This window comes from Meriones unguiculatus, chromosome 3, assembly GCF_030254825.1.
Source record: "Meriones unguiculatus strain TT.TT164.6M chromosome 3, Bangor_MerUng_6.1, whole genome shotgun sequence".
In the NCBI taxonomy this organism is placed as follows: Eukaryota; Metazoa; Chordata; class Mammalia; order Rodentia; family Muridae; genus Meriones; species Meriones unguiculatus.
The window spans coordinates 70,496,535-70,517,547 of NC_083351.1; the positions used below are offsets into that span (position 1 = coordinate 70,496,535).

The 21,013-nt window shown below is 41.1% G+C and overlaps 1 protein-coding gene across 1 annotated transcript in view; it reads right to left on the reverse strand.

Moving 5' to 3' along the window:
- Positions 1–21,013, reverse strand: part of Ift56 (intraflagellar transport 56) — an 85,284-nt gene that overhangs the window by 33,882 nt on the left and 30,389 nt on the right. Inside the window, exons 2-8 of the mRNA XM_060380164.1 lie at positions 17,662–17,847; positions 17,052–17,189; positions 14,983–15,075; positions 12,884–12,998; positions 10,167–10,216; positions 3,523–3,668; positions 583–754 (exon numbers count right to left, since the gene is read on the reverse strand). Coding sequence (XP_060236147.1) covers positions 583–754; positions 3,523–3,668; positions 10,167–10,216; positions 12,884–12,998; positions 14,983–15,075; positions 17,052–17,189; positions 17,662–17,664 — 717 coding nt within the window. The 5' untranslated portion in view covers positions 17,665–17,847. The remainder of the gene's footprint in view (positions 1–582; positions 755–3,522; positions 3,669–10,166; positions 10,217–12,883; positions 12,999–14,982; positions 15,076–17,051; positions 17,190–17,661; positions 17,848–21,013) is intronic.

Consider the following 21,013-nt stretch of genomic DNA (forward strand, 5'->3'; position numbering starts at 1 on the left):
TTTATAACTAATAGGAAATGGGGGATGCTGACACGGAGATGAAGGAGAAGAAAGTGACAGGCACCCAGGTTTCTAATACGGTATGCTGGCCACATGATGGTGACACGCGACTACAGAGCTATGAACAGACTTTAGAGAAAGAAGCTGAAGCATTTGATTTTAAATGCTTGTATTAACATACATATGGAGGTAAAACTATATGAAATACACTAGAACAACATAGATAATCCAGAAGTGAAATTCCTTTTAGAATATCAGTTTTTTTAAAAAGTTCACATAGGGCAAGACATTTTATGGCATGCCTTTAACCCCAACACTTCAGAGGCAGACGCAGGCATATCTGTGTGAGGCCAAGGACAGCATGGTCTACACAGAGAGTTGGAGGCTAGCCAAAGTTGCATAGTGAGACCCTGTCTCAAAAAAAATGTTTATACAATTATTTGGCTATAAAATCACACTGGCAATAATCAAGGAGCATTAATACAGAGCTATAGATCCTAGGGTTTACAGAACGACTTGGGAACTGTTATAAAGTAACCCCCGTTAAAACTGAGCTAAGTATAAACATATCTGCATGCCTACCTCAGCTGCTTTGCCATTATAAAGGCGAAAGTGATTGCAGGCCTTAAGGTTGAGAGCAATGGTGCTATCAGGTATTTGCTGAAGGTAAACAGCCAGGACTTCTTGAGACACATCATAGTAATCCAATTTGTAGTAGCAGAGCGCCACATAAACGTTGAGTGCCAGATATTCCCTGTCAGCAGAAAGACACAGGCTGAAGTATATGTCACAGAAATGTCTAACTGCCATGCTCAAATGAACAGTAAGGCAAAGAGGATAAGATAAAAACCTGCCCTGGAAGGAAGAAAGCAAGACATACTTAGTACATTTTCTTTCTCTTTTTGAGTTGTAACATTTGAGTGTCTTTAAATCATCTTCCATATACTTCTCTTTTATAAATGTCTTTATTAGCATATTAGTTATACATAATTATTGGTTTGTTTACAACATTTTCACATACACATACAATGTATTTCGATGTATTCGGCCCTCATTATGCTCTCTTTTCCCCTTTCCATTCCCACTCATCCCCTTCCTCCTTTCTATTAGTCTCCCTTCTCATGTGTATTTTTGTGTATGTGTGTGAACTGGTGAGTTTAATTATGGTTACTTATAAAGACAAGGATGAGGGGTTATGCTTAGGAACAAGGGAAACTTTCCAGTGGATATATAAACACTGATGGAAATGTCTCTTTCTCTCCCCAGCAGCTATTAATTCCTTATGTACCCTCAGGCAAAGCCTCATAAGCCCCTCCTCAGCAACCAACTGTCTATAAGTCCTCAAGGAAGGGCAGGGTTTTGTGAGAATCCCCTCCTGCATATTGGAATGGTGAATGGTCCAATTTTGTACAGGGATCATAGATGCTAGGTATGCAAGAGTATATGCCAAAAGGCAGCATTCTTTAAAATATCACTCTTTCCTCTTACATTCTTTCTACTCTCTCTTCCTTAATGTTCCCTGAGCCCTCGAGGGAGTGATATAGATGTTTCACTTAGGGAACACCTCTTTCACCTGTTATGAGTATCCACTGTCAATGCCACCCATTGCAAAAAGTTTTTTCCAGCTAAAGTTTGCAGCAGTAGTAACCTATTAGTATAAGCATAAACATTTAAAAGGCACTTGGAGAAGTACATCATATCCCTGTAGAAAAACAAAAATAGCTTATCTCTTAGAGCCAATTACTTCTATAGTAATAGGCTTTTAACCAGCTTGACAGTACCAGAAATGAATTCCCCCTGAGGAAAGGGCTTCAAGTCCAATCAGAAGGCATTTGATTGCCCTTATAGCATTTACAGCATTATTGCACAAATGGGCAACCTTGCCTAGCACATTGTTAGTTTGGCACACAGGTTCACAGCTGAGTAAAAGTGTTGATGACAATTTTCTTCCAGCAGTTGGCTAAAGCTTTCCAGCATTGTAAATGCTAGGCAGGTATCATGGTTTGAATGAGAATGGGCCACATTTGCTCATATTTGAAATCTTGGTCCACAGTTGCTGGGACTGTTTGGGAAGGATTGGGAAGAATGGTCTTGTTAGAGGAGGTACGCCACTGGGAGAAAGCTGTGAGGTTTCAAGAAGCTCAAGCTCATTTCCAGTTGACTCTAGCTCTCTCTTTCTCTGGCCCATGGCTGTGGCCATGGTATGTAAGCTCTAGGCTACTTCCCCAGCACCATGCCTGCCTGCCACTATGCTCCCTACCATGGTGGTCACGGGATCACAGTCTGAAGCTGTAATTAAGCCTCAGATTAAATGCTTTCTTTTATAAGTTGCTTTGGTCATGGTGTCTCTTCATAGCAATAGAAGAGTAACTAAAACACCAGGAGAGGAAGCTTCCACCTCAGTTCCAGCTAGATTTCTCTGTATCTTGCAACAAAAGTATGTGGAGTCTTCAATATTAGGACATCAAGTTCTATGGTAACATCCAGTTCTGTTGAGTAATCAACAGCAAAGGCAACAGCCTGTCTTGTTCAGGAGCCTTCAGGGCCTTCCTGGTCAACAGTTCACAGGGATGCAGCCCATATTTGGAACTGGGATTTTCATTTAATAACATGTATGTGTCTACACCATGTCTGTGCCTGGTGTCCATGAAGGCCATAAGACGGTATCCTCTGCCTCCAAAGTGGTAGGACGATAGTAGTAAACTGCCATGTCCAGGATTAAATAATGCATTCTTTTGTTGTTATTTTATAAATTATTATTAATTTTTAATATACAAAGAAACTGACACTCTCATTATATTTTGTTCTAAGTTTTCCTCTTCCCCCAAGGCCATATATTTTCTTTTTCTTTTTTTATGTACATTGATGTTCTGCCTGCTTGTATAAATGTGTGGGGGTGTCAGATCTCCCGGAACTGGAGTGACAGACAGTTGTGAGCTGCCATGTGGGTGCTGGGAATTGAACCTAGGTCCTTTGGAAGAACTACTTCCAAAGCTTAACCACTGAGCAATCTCTCCAGCCACCATAAAATTTCAAAAAGGGTAATATCATCTCCAAAGGGTAAAAACTGATTCTTACAGGAAGGTGAAAATATATTCATTTTATATAAACACACACACACACTATCTATCTATCTATCTATCTATCTATCTATCTATCTATCTATCTATTCTAAAGAATATATATATATATATATATATATTTTAAAGAATATTTACATTCTAAGGAAGATGATGCCCTCTTTTGGCCTCCACAGCTACCAAACACACATTTGGTGCATAAACATGCAGGCAAAAACCCATACACATAAAATAATAAAACTAAAAACAGTAAAAGAGAAAGGGTAGAAGAAGTCTAATGTGAACAATATCCAGACTTTTTAACCTCACCAGATTATCTATGAAACAGACTTGAGTATGTGGTGGAACTAGGTCCAAAGCAGACTAAGTTCAAAGCCAAATTAGGAACAAAGAAAACTAATAACATGGCAGAGATTTTAAGTGGTCAGGAAAGAACACAGACCTGTTATCCAGCAGTATCCGTTTGTATATATCAATAGCTTCTTGGTAATGGGATCGCATGTAGTGGATTGAAGCCAAACTAAGCTGGTCCTCCTTGATATCCTGAAGATTCTGGTGAAAGTTCATCAATTTCTTCTCATCATTAAACTACAATTGTGAAAAAAGACATGCACAGATTCACATTCGTGTGAGAGAATCACAGGCGATGGAGGCCAACTCCCCTCTGCCACTGTATCACTGTTTTCTCCATCTCTTAGTTCCTTATCTCTTTGGTCCTGCTGTACAGAAAAGATGAGAATGCTCTCTGGAGACAGAGCCTTGGCAACAGGGAGGCCATAAGTTACAGCAATGATTTATTACTTGATATCTCCACCCTACTCATTTCTTCTCCTTACATTTTCTGACTTTCTTTCTCTCTCTCTTTCCTTATATTTCTTTGCCCTCACCCCTTAATAATTCTTTCCCATTTCTTTTGCTCTCATCCATAAACAATTCTTTCAAATTCTTTTGTATTTCTTTTTCTTCAGTGAATAGTATGTAATAAAAATGTATTTGTCATCATATAACTCCATGTATATAGGTGTTTTCCAGAATATATACATATGCATTCCATGCCCATGGAGGACAAAAGAGGGCATTGGGTTGTCTAAAACTATAGTTGCAGATTGTTGTGAGCTGCCATGTGCTGGGAACCAAACACAGGTCCTCTGTAGCAAGTGCTCTACCAGCTACGCCATCTTTCCAGCCCCCTTAAATTTTTATTTTAAAGACTGCGTTTCAAAATCCAGGGACTAAAGAACTGTCCTCACTGGCTGTTGTGGTTTGAATTGCAATGGCCCCTTGTTGAAGCAGGTGTGGCCTTGGAAGAGCCGTGTCATGGTTTCACAAGCCCAAAGCAGACCCAATCTTTCTCTGCCTGCTGCCGCTGATCAAGATGTATACTCTCAGCTACTGTTCAAGCACCCTGCCTGCCTGCTTTCTGCCATGACCCTGAAACTGTAAGCAAGCCCCCCAAAATGCTTTCTTTCTGCCTTCAGCAAGGTGGTGGTATAAACACCTTTAATCCCAGCACTCAGAAGGAAAAAGCAGGCGGATCCCTGAGTTTGAGGCCAGCCTGGTCTACAAAGTGAGTTCCAAGACAGCCAGGGACGATACAAATAAACCCAGGGTGGGGATGGGGGGGCATAACCAACAATTTTGGGGCTGGACAAATGGCTCAGAGGTTAAGAGCACTGGCTGCTCTTCCAAAGGTTCTGAGTTGAATTCCCAGCAACCAGATGGTGGCTCACAATCATCTGTAATGGGATATGGTGCCCTCTTCAGGCATGAAGGTACACATGAAAATAAAGCATTCATATACATAAATAAATAAATCTTAAAAAAAAAAAAAGGAGCTGCACTGGGCGAGCTCTATAATCCAAGCACTCAGGAAGGCAGAGGCAGGTGAATCTCTATGAGTTCAAAGCCAGCCTGATCTACAAAGCAAGTCCAGGACAGCTACAGAGAGAAACCCTGTCTCCAAAAACCAAAAAAAAAAAAAAAAAAAAAAAAAAGCATCATGGGGGCTGGAGGGATGGCTCAGAAGTTAAGAACACTGGCTGTTCTTTCAAAGGTCCTGAGTTCAATTCCCAGCAACCACATGGTAGCTCACAACCATCTATAGTGAGATCTGGTGTACAGGTAGAATGCTGTATAAATAATAAATAAATCTTTAAAAAAAAAGCATCACTTGAATCATTTCAGATAAGCATCCAGACACCTGGGTTAACTCTTATGAGGGCTTTGTTTTCAGCCTTAATCAATAATACAGATCCTCTTCCTAGACTAACATCCCAATGCTCAGGTACCCTTGCTTGGGTCACTAACTTTAGGATTGGGATAACAATTTGTTGCATAATGTACTGTCTATGTGGTGTGATGTCCCATTTAGTGATACCCCTGAGCCGCCCTAAATGATGATCCTCTAAACCCCTAGCTCCAGAGATCTTTCAATGTGTCCTAAGTCCAGACAAGTTGAGACTTTTGATCCCTGGAGAGGCAGGGCAATGCCCTCCATTCTGCTAAGAAGTTCTAGAAGATAGATACTCAGTCTTTTGCAGCCCTTAAGATTAAGGGCCTGGGGCCTGGAGAGGTGTCTCAGCACTACGAGTACTTGCTGCTCTGGAGGAGCTGGTTCAGGCCCCAGCACACACAGGGGAAGCTACAACCCTCTGTAACTCCAGTTCTAGTCCAGTTCTAGGGGATCTGACTCCCTCCTCTGGCCTGTGTGGGCACTGTACACATGGGGCACACACATAAATGCAGGCAAAATATCCATATACATTGAACTAAAAACTTTAAATTAAGGGATTGAAGTCTCAAACAGGGAATTTGAGGCAGGAAAGAAAGATAGAGAATTATGGTGAAATGGAAAGAAAAGGGTGAGAGAGAGAAGAATTTCCTCCAATCTGACCTGCTTTTAGTGCTGAGAAAGGCGGGAGACTTCAAACTTTACTGATGAGGCCTAGTGGTCAAAAAAGGCAATGTGTGTCTGCCAAAAGGTATCTGGAGTAGTGCTCACACGGGGAAGATGGTGCGTTCCCAGAGGCGCATCAGTCAAGAGTGCTCCAGTCCTGCAATTAGGCTGAGCTCCTGGAGCTACAGTGACGTAAGCCCTTCAGTTCCTAACACCTCTCCTGACACTGAAATGATGTCCTCTAGAAAACCTTGTATTTTTACTGAGAAAAACAAAACAAAACAAAACAAAAAAACCCTTCAACTTTTAACCTTTTAACAGTTATACTCTTTGGGCAATTTAAAAAGAACAGGAGGCTTCTTATCAAACTTTAGACATGAGCCACACTATAAAGACACCCTCTCTTCTCTGTCTCTCTCTTGTCCTATAGGATGTGGGTTTTATACTTGTGCACTCTCTCTTGCTCTTGCTCTCTCAATCTCTCTCTGCACCTTTGTTTCTGCAGTTAATAAATCCAATCCAATGTTGCCTCAAAAACAAAACAAAAAAGAAGAATGTTTCAAAAAAAAAATAATTCCTGAAGCTGACTTGCAGTTTGATCACTGATATGCTACAGATGTGTGTGTGAACACACGTGCTTATGTGACAAGGGAGAACAAAGTCTGGGCTTCAGCCATGCCAGGCAAATGCTGCATCACTGACTGTGTCATCATTTTTTTCCCTTGAGCCCAGTTGGCCTAGAATTCACTCTGTAGCACATACTGGCCTCAAGCTTGTGGCAATCCTCCTGCCTCTGCTTTCCAAGGAGTACAGACCTGTGCTGCCAATGCTGACTTACTTAAATCTGAATGTGAGAGGCAAACGATTGCAAGCACTAAATTCCAAAGTCTAGGCATCAAATCTTTTTATTGGTACTCACTTTTTTTTTTTATTCAGACTGCACTTTGTTTAATTCAGAATATACAGAAATAAAAGTTTCAAAAGTTTTCTTTGTTTTTTTGTTTTAGGTTTGGGAATTTTTTTTCTTTTGTTTTTGGTTGTTTTGTTTTGCTTTGTTTTGAGACAGGGTTTTTCTGTGTAGCCTTGGCTGTCTTGGAACTCACAGAGATACACTGCCTCTGCCTAAATAGCACTGAGATTAAAGGCATATGCTGCCACCACCCAGCAAGTTAATATTTCTTTAGGCCTGATAATTGGAAAATGTTCAAATAAACAACAAAGGGAAATGATTGGGTGAACTGTGGTAGTTTTGTCTTTTAGACGGAATAATGATGACAGTAACTAAAGGTCCAAATTAAAAATTTTCAGACCGTACCAGGCTAAAAAAACATTGAGAAGGCTATTTTAGGTTCAGTCAATGTTATATGAAGAAACATTCAGAATTTTCAAGAGAACCTGGAGATTAAAGTGTATATACAGCACACCCTATTTTTAAACTTAAAAGAGAGAGAGAGAGAGAGAGAGAATTGGGAAACTCATTTAGAAAGACTTCATAGCCCAAAAGTTACCATTTATCTCTTCTGTAGACTATTTTATGATATAAAAAGATGATATACTTTTGAATGGAAAATATGGAATTAAAACAGTACATATACATAATGTGATCCAAATTTTATTAATTTTTTTTCAAAAAGATATGGGGTTATATGCATGATGCCCTCAGTTTGATCCCCAGTACTAAAGAAAAGAGGATAAGAAAGGGTGGGAGAAGGTGGGAGGGGAAAGTGAAAAAGATAACATTTTAAGACTAGATGAAAAAAGTTAGAGAGGTGGTTTGCTGGTTAAGAGCACTGGCTGCTCTATCAGAGGACCTGGGTTCAATTCCCAGCCCCTACATGGTACATCACCACCTTTTGCAACTCCAATCCCAGGGAATTTAACACCCTCTTCTGGCCTACTTGGGTATGAATTCATACATGCAGGTAAAAACCCATACACACAGAATTAAATAGTAATAACAACAACAACAATAGAAAAAGTCTAGCACAGGAAATGTTGATTATTGTCTGTATGTGTATCTTAAAGAATATTTTTAAAAGACTATAATGAACATCTTATTTTTTTAATGATAAGAAAAAATAAAATATTTCTTGAAATCAAATTAAAGATTTCCATTTCTAATAACAGTGGACTTGCTGGGAGCATAGTCCTTTCACCAAGAACAACTAGAAGTTTGAAAGCTACCAGAAATCTATGTGGAGGCATCAAAGTTACAGATTTAATGAAGATCTGTGATGTCAAGATCTCAAAAGAGATGGGAAGGATGGGATGTAAAGTGTCTACCAAGATAAATCCAGCAACATTTGGTATTTTTAAAAGATTCATTTACTTATTTTTATGAGTGCTCTATTTACATGTACACCTGCAAGCCAGAAGAGGGCATGAGATCACATTATAGATGGTTATAAGCCACCATGTGGTTGCTGGGAATCAAACTCAGGACCTCTGGAAGAGCAGCCAGTGCTCTTAACCACTGAGCCATCTCTCTGGCCTATAACACTTATCTTTTATGGACTCTGGTTAGTTCTTAATTGGCCAGGGCCAGTCACCAAAAACTAAGTTGGAGTCATATGGGCTTGATGGATAGACATTAGAGGCGATCAGTGAGAAGTCCTGGAGGGACAACCTAGCAAGGAAGGCAAAGCGGAAATCCACCAGCTCTCAGAACAGCTGGGGACCAGCTTAACATGACTGACATCGTTAGCAGGAGCCAATCCATTTGCTTATGTCTCATGTGCCTGCCAAACAAAAATAAAACTTCTGTGGAAAATGACAAATGATCTAGAACCTCAAATTATCTTTATATTATTTTTATTCATAGTAGCCAGAATTCAATGTGATATGATCAAGCATATAAGAGAAAAGAGCATTAGACCAAAAATCAGCTGTCAGGAGAAAAACCTATGAGAATTCTTAGATCTAGGCTTTAAAATAACTGCTATTAATGTGCACTGAAATTGATAAATGTTAACCAAAAATTTAAAATGCTAAAATTAAAATACAAATTCTGGAAAAGAACACAACAACTGAAATTAAGAACTAAGTAGATGAATTTAGTAAATGATTAGATATGGCTGCAGAAAGATTAGTAAGAAATTTCCTCAAAAATATAGAAAATAGAACTGTTTACCTGTGATACAATGAAACTGTCTGCATAGATATATATTATTGAAGCCATACAAGGAATGAACAATAACAAAACAAAAAACGAAGAGCTGTGAGTAGTGATCCCAGCATTTGGGAAGGCAGAGGCAGGTGGATCTCTGTGAGTTTAAGGCCAGCCTGCTCTACAAAGGGAGTCCAGGACAGCCAAGGCTACTCAGAGAAACCCTGTCTCAAAAAAACCAAAAAGAAAAAAAGAAAACCCTCAACAACCAAAAGAACTTCAAATATAGATGACACAGGCCATATCATGACATCTAAAGTACTATTAAAAATATGCAAAGATGGAATTTCAAAAAATCAATGAAAAAAGAATACAAGAAAGGAAAGAAGATGGAATTCTGGTCATTTGAGACAAATGAAAAACAAGCAGTCAGGTGTTGGTCTGAATATGGTGGTGCATGCCTTTAACCCCAGCAGTTGGGTGGCTAAGGCAGGATACTTACGCATTTGAGGTCATCTTGGGCTATGCAGCAAGTTTGGGGCCAGCCTGTGCAACATAGCAAGAATACATCTCAAAAGCCAAGGGCTCTGGTTATAGCTCAGTGCAGAGCACTTGCCTAAAACGCACAAGGCTCTGGTTTAATTCTCCCTTTTTTTTTTTTTTGGGGGGGGGTGGATTTTGTTTATTTGTTTATTTGGTTTTGGTTTGTTTTTTTTGAGACAGGATTTCTGTGTGTAGCCTTGGCTGTTCTGGACTCACTCTGTAAACCAGGCTGTCCTTGAACTCACAGAGATACACCTGCCCCTGCCTCTATGAATGCTGGAATTACAGGTGTGTGCCACCGCACCTAGCTCCCTGGGTTTAATTCTTACTACTGTAAAATCATAATAACAATTATGTTGTGAAAAATTTAAATGCACCACTATATTTTTATATACTATTCGTGGTTTGATTAACTTTCTATAAAACAATTTAGCAACAACATTAACAGAAATTTCTAGTTAAGTATTTTCTACCACTGTTGGCAGGAGAAAGACAGAAAAATATTTTTAAAACAAGAAATGTGGAATGAGAACACGAATACCTTGTGAGCCAGATGGAACAGCAGGCGGTTTTGGAGCCGGCTTTTTGGAGCTGAAAAAAAATAAAAAGAACCATATTGCTTGATAAAGAATTCAATAGTTAGGCTGGAGAGGTGGCTCAGTGGTTAAGGGCACTTGCTGCTCCTGCAGAGGACCCAGGTTCAGCTCCAAGCCCTGACACACATAGAATAATATATGGGGAAAACTTCAATAGCTATGAAAGTTAGTTCTCAGCAGGATAAAATCAGACTCAGGTGGACTGCCTTACCTAACTGTATGTGTCTGAAGGTCCCCGCCTGCAGGAGCAGCGGGAGAGCCAGAGGAGAGCTCTTTTAAGGTCCTGCTCTCCACCCCCACTCCTACCTGATACCGCCATGGGGTCCCACACAGTGTTGCCTGCCTCTGTGCTGACCGCATACTGAACCAAACACTGCTAAAAGACAGTGTTTCACCTCAGAACACACATGGATCCACCCACATTTTGTCATTCACCTCAGTGGTCTTTCTCATTTGCTCCTGAAATCGCCTTTTCTAGAATTATACTCCCACATTTTCTGAGTTCCAGAACTCTACTGTCATGTTTTCTGCAATACTAATCCACTCTATTCCAGGGATCTTCTACCACAATGAAGTACCACCCTAAACAGGCATCCACGAAAAAGGCTAACATCTTTCAAGTTCCAGTTTTCTTTATAGTCTTATGGGTTCCATAGTAATGGGAACAGGGACTGCCTCTGACATGAACTGATTGGCCTGCTCTTTGATCACCTCCCCCTGAGGGGAGAGCAGCCCTACCAGGACACAGAAGACGACAATGCAGCCACTCTTGATGAGATCTGATTGACTAGGATCAGAAGGAAGGAGAGGAGGACCTCCCCTATCAGTGGACTTGGGGAGGGGCATTCGTGGAGGAGAGGGAGGGAAGGTGGGATTAGGAGGAGAGGAGGGAGGAGTTTATGGGGGGGGGATACAAAGTGAATAAAGTATAATTAATGAAAATTTTAAAAAAAGGAAAAAAAAAGGAAGTTTTAGTTAAGTTATGTAAGTATGTTTTTGTTGTCATTCCAAGTGTGAGATGAGGGAGCCAGCTGATAGCAGCCTCCTGAGAGGGCTTGTGCTCCTTGTCAGCTGAAAACTGCCTTGTGCCGGGGGTGTGGTTTTTGCCAGCTTAAAAAAAAACAAAACATCCTGATGCGGACTCTCAAAAGGTGTGAGACAGACAGAGAGAGACAGACAGACAGAGACAGAGAGACAGAGAGAGAGAGACACAGGGAGAACACTTTGCTTCAAGATTCTCCTAGAGAGAAGCGCATCGGAGAACATTCCAAGGAGGTTGCTGCTGCCCTGCTGCTGCTGGTCCTTGCTGCTTTTGCTACTGCTGTACTGCTGGATATCCTGAAAACACAGAGTTCAATTGTCCCAAGGAACTATGTCTAAAGAGGTCTATATACCCTGTCCCTACTAACCTTCTTTCTCTCCTAACTAGGATTGGGGGGTTGGAAGGGAGGTAGAAGCTTAAGGAACCCCAAATAAAGTAGGTTTAAAAAAAAATCAAAGCCTACAGTAGTCTTGTCAATTTTACAACTTTGAACAACCAATTCAACATCTCTTTTATAGAACAAATCATACTTCAATGCGTGAAAAATGAAAAATAAAGGATGTAAGTATGGAAATGTTGGCTACTGTGACCATCCTTTATGTGACTATCAGTCTTCTCAGTACAAACTCTTAGAAACATGAGACTGTTAGTATCTTAAAGGACCTGGTGATCACATTTGGAAAACTTACACTCACATATATGAAAAAGGGGGGGGGTACAAATTAAAGAGTGTTTTCAAGTTCCCCATTTAAAGTTTTATACATACAAGTATAAAATTTACCCCGAAAATAATTTTTCTTAACAATTTCTTTTGGTGGTGGTGGGAACAAGTTTTCTCTTGCAGCTCTGGCTATCCTGGCACTCGCTCTGTAGACCAGGCAGGCCTTGAACTCAGAGATCCACGTGGCTCTGCCTCCAGAGTACTGGGACTAAAGGTGTCCACCACCACACCCAGCTTCCTAACAATGTCTTAATCAAGATTCCCTTGCCCACTTTCTTTACATTTCCATAAGTTTCATTTGATTTGTATTCTAATTACCTTTCATCTTTTCTCCCATGTTTCTTTTTCCTCCCTCCCTTACAAGTTTGAAAACAACTCTTCTGTTGTGACTCTGCCAAGAAGGTCAAAGGGTAACCTGCTGGACTCTTCAGGTTGTGATCTTTAGGCTGGCTTCTCAGGCTTCTCACTGAGCAGTAAACCTCCCAGCAGAGTAGCTAGAGCAAAAGGCCACCTGCGGTGCCTTTTAAACACACCTTGCCCCATCTTCTTCCAGCAAGGGTCTACTTTCATACTACTGAGGTGTTTGAATAGCAAAGTTGCTTTTCAGCCCTCATGTCTATTGCTGGGGTTAAGGTTTAATTCTGTGGTACAGTACTTGTCCAGCAAGCATTGGGCCTTCGACTAAATCTCCAGCACCCAGAAAAAAACCACAGAGATTGTCAGACTGGATTTAAGAGTAAAAGAAAGCTTCAGCTGTAAGATGAATACCTATAAGTCACATACTTTAGAAGCAAAGATAAACATAAGTACAAAGCAAATATTAACAATAAGAAAGAGTAGGAGTTATAACAACGGACAGAGATATAAGCCAAAAATGATAGACAAAAAGCCCATTTTACCTTTAAACCCAGCAGCTTCTGCTTGTTTATACATCCCGAGAAAAAAGTAGGTGCAGGCCAAGTTTACCCACACTTCTGGATTGCAGTTTTCCTCCTTCGTTGCATTTTCATATTCCTGAAACAGACATTAAGTGACTGTCCCACTTGACAGTAAAGCAACTGCCCATTTTCTGGGATGGAAGAGGTCTCACTGGTAGAGCAGCTTATACTTTGGGATCCTACATCTCCTTATCTGCTCTCTACCAAAAGAGGTTAAGCTCATGTGTAAATCTACCTGGACAGGGCTCTTGAACATAGAATTTATACTTTGTTTCCTCTGATTTTTAATATGTCTTAGAAACCTTCAGAAATTAAAACAACTGAAATATATTTTACTAGTTGGCGGTAGTGGCACACACCTTCAATCCCAGCACTTGGGAGGCAGAGGCAGGCAGATTTCTGTGAGTTTGAGGCCAGCCTGGTCTACAAAGCGAGTCCAGGACAGCTAGGACTACACAGAGAAACCCTGTTTCAAAAAAACAAAAACAAAACAAACAAACAAAAAAAGAAATAGATTTTGCTTACTTAAAAAGACATACACTGGCTTTTCTTGTAGAGGACCCAGGTTCGATTCCCAGCACCCACATGATGGCTTATAATTATCTGTAACTCCAGTTCTAAAAATTCCCATGTCCTCTTGGTCTCTGCAGGTACCAGGCAAGCACCTGGTTCACATACACACATACACACTCATACCCCTAAAATAAATAACTCTAACAAACATTTTTAAATAAATAGGAAATGCAGAGGTATAGCTCAATGACAGAATATTCTCCTGGCATATACCAGACCCTGAGTCTGGGTGCAGTCTCATGCTAACAGTAATATGTTATAGATATCGTTGTATACGTGTAAAAGTAAAGAACAAGTAAGATACACATTCACATGCCACATCATAGACAGAGTCTTTATCCTTTTTATTTTATTTTTTTCTCCTTTTTATAAAGTTATTTTTTGGATTGTATTTAAAATCATTTTATAATACTAACTTCCATAAATATTATCAAGTGTGTTAAATACTCAGACATTACATTGGAGTGCTATACATGCTTATAGTTTTGTGGATTTTATACAAGTGTTTTAGTTTAAATATTATACAGCAAAGCGGGAAGTATTTGCCACTTATGTATGTATGTATTTATTGGGTTTTTTTTTTTTGTGTGTGTGTGTGTTTTGTTTGTTTTTTTTTTTTTTTTGGCAAGGTTTCTCTTTGTAGACCTGGCTGTCCTGGAACTCAGTGTGTGGATCAGGCTGGCTCTGAACTCAGAGATCTGCCTGCCTCTGCCTCCTTAGTGCTGAGATTAATACCACCACTGCCCAGCTATCTCATTTTTCTAAATTAGCTTACAAACTAGCAGGCTTCCCTAGGGTATTTTCATCATTTTAATTGACCCTCCCTCATCTCTCCCTCTAGCCTACCTTCTGACTCCCCACTGCATACCCCTCCAAACACTCCCACCCCACATCTATTTCCCCTTTCACTTTCATACGAAGCAGTATAATATAGAAAAACCAATTATTAGACACTGACATATTTACTACTTCAGTGATTTACAGAAAGTGCTGCTTACACTGACTATCTGCCAAACATGACTTCACCTGATCAGCTGAAACAATGGGCTGTTGCCCATAACAACCTGCTGCCTGCCACTGACTGCCATTGCAGCTTCTGCAAAATCTTGTTGGCTTGCCTGAACCACTTTATAATTTTAGAGTACAAAATGCGAATGCAAACTGGACCTGGGTTCAAAGCCTTTCAGGAGCTATCCCGGCTTCAGTCCACCATTGACAGCTCTTCTCTTCCACCCCCACTGGTGTCAGAGTGCTCATCTAAAAAAATTCCCACAACAGTATTACATGTATTCAGTTACAACCCCCACCCCTCTCTGAATCAGTACATTCAGGGTCCATGGATGCTTTTATTAAAAGACATAGGACTGGGGAAGGCAGATAGGACAATTTCTTTCTTTTTACTTTGCTTCCTCCTCCATTGTTTAGCTGTTACCATGAGTGTATACCATACAGTCATTTAAAATACCAGTTTGATTTTTTCCACTAACCTCCAAAGCTCTCTTGTAGTCACCCAGGTGAAAAGCACAGTATCCAATCCACAAGTTAGTATCATCTTCTTGCTCCCCAACATGGCGTTTGAACTTCATATTAAAATTTCATGAAAAAAATCATAAAAAGATTTTAATAATGCCTTGTCTTTTATTTGTAAAGCTATGCTGAGTTACTGTAAACAAGCAGGATGCGAAGCTTTAGAAGCTGCACAATATGCAGTCCATGTAAATCTGCACTGTCCAGGGTCAGCACGGCCACCTTCTAATTGTCACAGTAGTTCATTTTTTTTCAGACATTCTGCATATGTTTTTCTGCGTTTGCTAGCACCTTACTCCAGAAAGTGTATGAGTTATCTAATAATTCTGGAAGAAGTATAAAAATTATGTAAAACATTTAAAGCCAAATACCTGAAAGTCAGAGGCCAACCAATGATTCTAAGATTCCACAGCGAGTCCATGTGTTAACAGGAACTTAAACTCATGTCTGCCTCCAAAGCCCAGGTCCCACCACTGCTCTGCTGCACCCAGGCTCATACTTCCCTGTTAGCCTGTTAGCGTTCATGTCTGTTTATTAATAGTTCATAATCCTTCTCTGAAGATGAGCCATGAAAACATTCTATTACTCCAGTCGGGCTTACAGAGTAGAAGAGTTAAAGATGTACAGATTTGTGTACACAAGTTTAAGAAGTCCTCGGCTGAGCAAAATTCTGTTTTATTTCAGAGGAAAGGGCTGGGAAGAATTGTCAATTAGCGCGAGTCTGAGTTTCATTTCCAGCGCCGTGCAGCGCCGTGATAAAGACCCCGCCCCAAACAAGTCAGGCAGCTGGGCACAGTGCTAGATGCCTCGCGGGGTGAGGTGCTGCACATCCTTATTCCCAGCACTTGGGGGGCAGAGGCGGGTGGATCTCTTGAGTTTGAGGCCAGCCTGCTCTACAGAGTGAGTTATAAGACAGAGAAACCCTGTCTCTAAAAACAAACAACAACAGAAATAGACATGTGCGCATGTACATAGTATGGACAGCTTCACACTGTCTATATGCCTGTATATTCACTATACATACAGCACATATACATACATAAATGTCTACATGACTATAGATTCACATTAATGTGGCCAGTGGAAACACACTACAATAGATTGCAGCACAGTGCAATGAGACCATGCTGTCAGGACGCTTTATCCATTGGCACACACTGCCCTCTTCTCCACCATGTGCTTTTCACAGCAGTTTCTCAAACTTCAGTCTCCAGGGACAGTTTATGTCAGAAGGGCTTCTTGGACTTACCCAAAATGCAGCTTCCTGAGCACCACTGCTGACCTAGCGAATTCAAATTGGTAAAGCAGTAGCCTAGGAATATAAACATCTCAGGAACTATCCTTGGCACCCCCGATGCATTCCTAGGCTGGGGTGGAGGCTGGCACAGTGCTTACTTGAGGATCTGAGTTTGACCCCCCTCCATGGTTCCAAAAAGAGCTGACACTACCATGCAGGGTTGAAATGTTTTAAGGGTTTGTAACATTTTTAAAATAAACATGGTACAATCACTTAATTTTTTTTTTTTTTTTACCAAAATGCTGTAATAGAAAGAAGTTACAAATCACTCAGGAATTATGATAAACAATGTGCGAACTGACACCGTTTTACATGTAATGCTGTGTTTTTAGGTTAGATTCACCATCTGTGGGGCTAGAAGAAAATTTAATTTTACGTATATGAGTGTTTTGTCTTCATGTATGTCTATGTACCATACCTGCTGAAGGAGGCCAGAAGGCGGCCTTGGATTCCCTGACACTTGAGTTACTAATGGTTGTGGGCAGGCACGTGAATGCTCAGAATCAAGGTCCCCTGGAGGTGCAGCCAGTGCTCTTAACTGTCAAGCCATCTCTCAGGTCCAATTTTTTTAATATATTTTGTCAGGTTTATAGTTAATATGGACTCTGAAATATGTGTCTAGCTATATTTATTTGGAGTCCCTAGAATGTGCCCACCTGTACCAATAGCATAGTAACCAGCATTCACCCCACCATTCACCGGACAGTGAAGTAAACCTTCTTTGGACAGTACCTCCAATAGGGTAATGGCGCCAGTGAAATCTCTTTGAGAAAGTAGATCCTCTAGTTTTGGAATCTTCCTACCTTTCTTCTTTCTTTTGTCAGTATGAGGTGATTCCCCGCCTACAGCGGGTTTGGCCCTTGAGAGCATCTGTAAAACAAACACCAAAGATGGTTCAACTCCAAAGTCATTTTTAAATTTGTTATTTACAAGTCAAATCCTTACCAACGAACCCTAGGAAGTCTATCGAGATTCCTTTTTTAACAGGCATTTTACTAAAATGGCCAGCCATCACCTTCTACTGAAGGAGAACCAAACAGGTACTTCCAACAACTTTATCCACAAGAGATGAACATGCAGCTTCTGCCATCTCGGTCTTTCCTGGCCCCCCACCCCCACCCCCAAATCTACCAAGCAGATCTGGTGTCGGGAAGTGGAGAAACATCGAGGTATTTTTGTCTTTGCATCCCTCCCTATTCCCCGTGGAAACACTGGAGGGATAAAGGGATCGCTCTCTAGAGACACACCTAGATTCTATCCAATAGTGTATCCTGAGCTCTCAACCCGGTGCAAACCTATTCGAAGCCCCCAACCCCGCCCTTTTACTACTCAGAGCACTAACCATCTTGGCGTTGGTCCTGTGAGCCTCTGTCGCAGATAGTCTGCAAACGCTGTGCCTCGGCGAGTTGCCACATCTAAATAGCGAGCTCCGTCACCACGGCAACGCCGCCTGGAAGCTGGTCCTTTGAGAGAAGAGCTCGCCGGAGAACCAGTGCCCTCAGCTTCTTGGTTCCGTGGGTTTCCGCAGCTGAAAGAATAGATGCTTTCTCAAGAGAGCAGATCCATGTTGTTTGAGCTGAAGACGAAAATGTGGTTGTGTCTCTACTTAAGAATGTAGTTTAGGAAAAGGCGACTTAAAATTACTCTTACAAGTAGGAAGTATATTTCGAAAACAAGTTTCTTGGGAAGGTAATTTTCAAGGACCACTTCCGTTTTGTTTAGGTTGCGTTCCACAGCACTTCTGCTGTGTGGCACTCTGTCGGGTTTCCGCCGGTGTCTGCTGAAGGCAGAAGTGACACCAAAACATTTCCTAGATACACTGTTAATCCCAAAGATGGGAGCAGAAAGACCACCATCCCAAATAATCGTGACCAAATTGATTAAAGCAAGGTTTTTTATTCGTGTATGAGGGCTGCCTCCTAAGGCTAGGTTGGAGAGGTAAGCTTTGGATGTGAGGAACACAAGGTTTTTATAGAGCTCAGGGGTAGTGGCTTCCAAATGGGGGAAAATAAGATGGGTTATAGGAGCAGATCATAAACTTAACAAGTAGTAACAGGTATTTTTAAAAAATTAAAGAGAATTCACACCTGCTACTGTAAATCTGGCTAGAAACAGTCGAGACTGGAAAGAATCAACTACTATTATGTTGGTCCTCCTCCCAAGGTTCCAGCCTGAAGGTGAGGACAGGGCCTCCAAGCCCGGGGGTTGAGAAGTGCCCAGTTATCGGGTGATTGCAATCTGAGAGCAAGCAGATGCAGACTTAATTCCTGAAGAGAGAGCATGTTATTTAGCTTTCAGGTTCCTCAACACCATCTCCAAGCTGCCATTGGTTGTTGGTTTCCAGGCAGGCACCCCAACGTCAGGACAGAACATGAACTGTCTTCTAAATACTTCTCTTTAAACCCACAGACCAGCACACCTCTCAGTCTTCATTAGTGAAGCTCCTTATTGCAGCAGGTGGAGATCAATACAGTGACTCACAAGTCATCATAGTGTAGAGAATGAGTGACTGTGGAGTGCTCATTCCTTCGTGGACATCTGTATCACACACCCACTCCCCCCCCCCCACAGTTATGGGAATATCATGGAAGAGGTGGTAGAAAGTTTCAGAGCCAGATGTCAGAAAGGACTGCTGCTAATCAGTGTATTCCGGATACGACAGGCCCATTGTACTCATGGACTCACAGCACTGGCAGTTGCCTGCCCTTAGATCTAGACAAGATTAAGCCAGTGAACATTCCAGCATGGATAGGGGAGGGCCACACAAGGCCCCACCCATGTCTAAAAACTGCTGACAGTTGATGGGTGCTAGGGAACATGTGGCTCCCGCTAAGTAGCCCATGCTCCAATGGACGTTCCACACTCACGTGCATAGAGGAGCACTAATTAGATTCAGCAGGCTCAACAAATACAAACAGCTGGAAAGACATGTTCCAGGGGATTCCAGGAGAAATTGGAGAGAGGAAGGGGGAATATATGATCATAATCTATGGCAGTCTCAAAGAAAAAGTAAAACAACAAAAAGAAATATGAACATAAATAGTTGTATAACTGTAGATATATACATGCCATTTCCATTAAAAGAAACTAAGATGTTGGGAGGCTGGGGTGGGAGGATTTCTGTGAGACAAGCCTGGGCTCCACAGTGAGTTCTGGGCCAACTGGGTCTATACAGTGAGACCCTAAATCAAAAAAGAAGGAGGAGGAGAAGCAGGAGGAAGAGAGAGGAGGAGAAAAAACCATATAATTGCATGGAGAAAAAGCTGTTCTAGAGTTGAAGCAGGGAAAGATAACTGCTGGAGCCTACAGGAAAACCAAAGTTTTCCAAAACCAAAGCCTATAGTTCTTGAGTGGTGAGGACTGAAAGAAAATTAATAAACCAACACACTACACATGGAATCTGACCAAGAGGGCTTCCAGTAGAAAACTAGTCGCTCTGGTTTATTCCAATAATCTTTTTTCAAGTCAGAGCAAAAGCACCTCAGTACAATGAATGGATTCATGAAGAAGTCAAACTTGTTTACCTTGACCACCTGTCTGTGTGATCCTCACACAAACAAAAGGTGTGAACTTGACAAGACATCCCGCCTGCTGTCTCAAACAAAAGGAGATGGACTTGGCAAAACATCCTGCTTATCACTGACTCCAGGTGAAGGCCAGCATGAAAACATGTCTTTCTGTTGAGAGGTAAATAACAAAGCAGCCCGACAAACTAGCGACAAACCAGAGGCTCGCCACAGATAACCTTGAATAGCTTTCTTAGTTTTTTGTTTTTATTCTGTTTTGTTTGTTTTTGGTCTTCCTGCATTCTCAAACCTTTTGTTGTATTTGATTTGTTTTTGTTTTTATGGGGTTTCCCTAGCAGACCAAGCTGATCTCAAATTCTTGGTAGTATATGATCTCCCTGCTGCAGCCTCTGGAATGTTGGAACCAAAGTTATGCTCTGTTTTTAAGCTTTTGTTTAATTAAATTACTGTTGGACTGATTTTTTTTGTGTGCACTGTGTAAAGATTATCCTTGTATATTCAAATGCTGGTTTCTGTACCCAGAGAGTTGAGTACACGCTGGATTTTGGTATTGTAATTATTATGAAGCATCTCCTGCCTTAGTATTTTGTAAACACTGTTCTCCATCACCATCTGATTGGTCAAATAAAGAGCTGAATAGCCAATAGCTGGGCTGGAGAGTTAAGGTGGGACTTCTAGGTGCAGAGAGAGAAAGAGGGTCTCAGGTGGGGACCAGAGAGGAGAGCTGCCATCAGGACACAGATGAAGAAGCAGGTGCCAGGGCAAGACTAAGATGGCAGGTAACGGCCCACATGGAGGGGCATAGGCCACAATACTAATTGTGTGTTAGAATAGCTGAGTGTCTAAAGCTATAGTGCCTAAAGCTATTGCAAATAAATGTAAAGTTCTCCAAGTCATTATTCAGAGCAACTCCGGCCATAGAAAACCCTATGATTACAAATTTTCAAACTTTAGGCTCCCTTACAAATATTAATTACCTTACCAGACTAGATGCCCAGGGAATTGAACAGCTTATTAGCATTCTGCTGCCACCTAGTGGTCCTTAGCCAACTCACATATCCATTCATGGTATCTAGACCAGGCAGTAGTCACAGGGAATCAAGATAGGAAGATTTTGAACACCCAAAATGTCTGGAATTCACCATAAGAGAAAGGAAAAGTTATTAG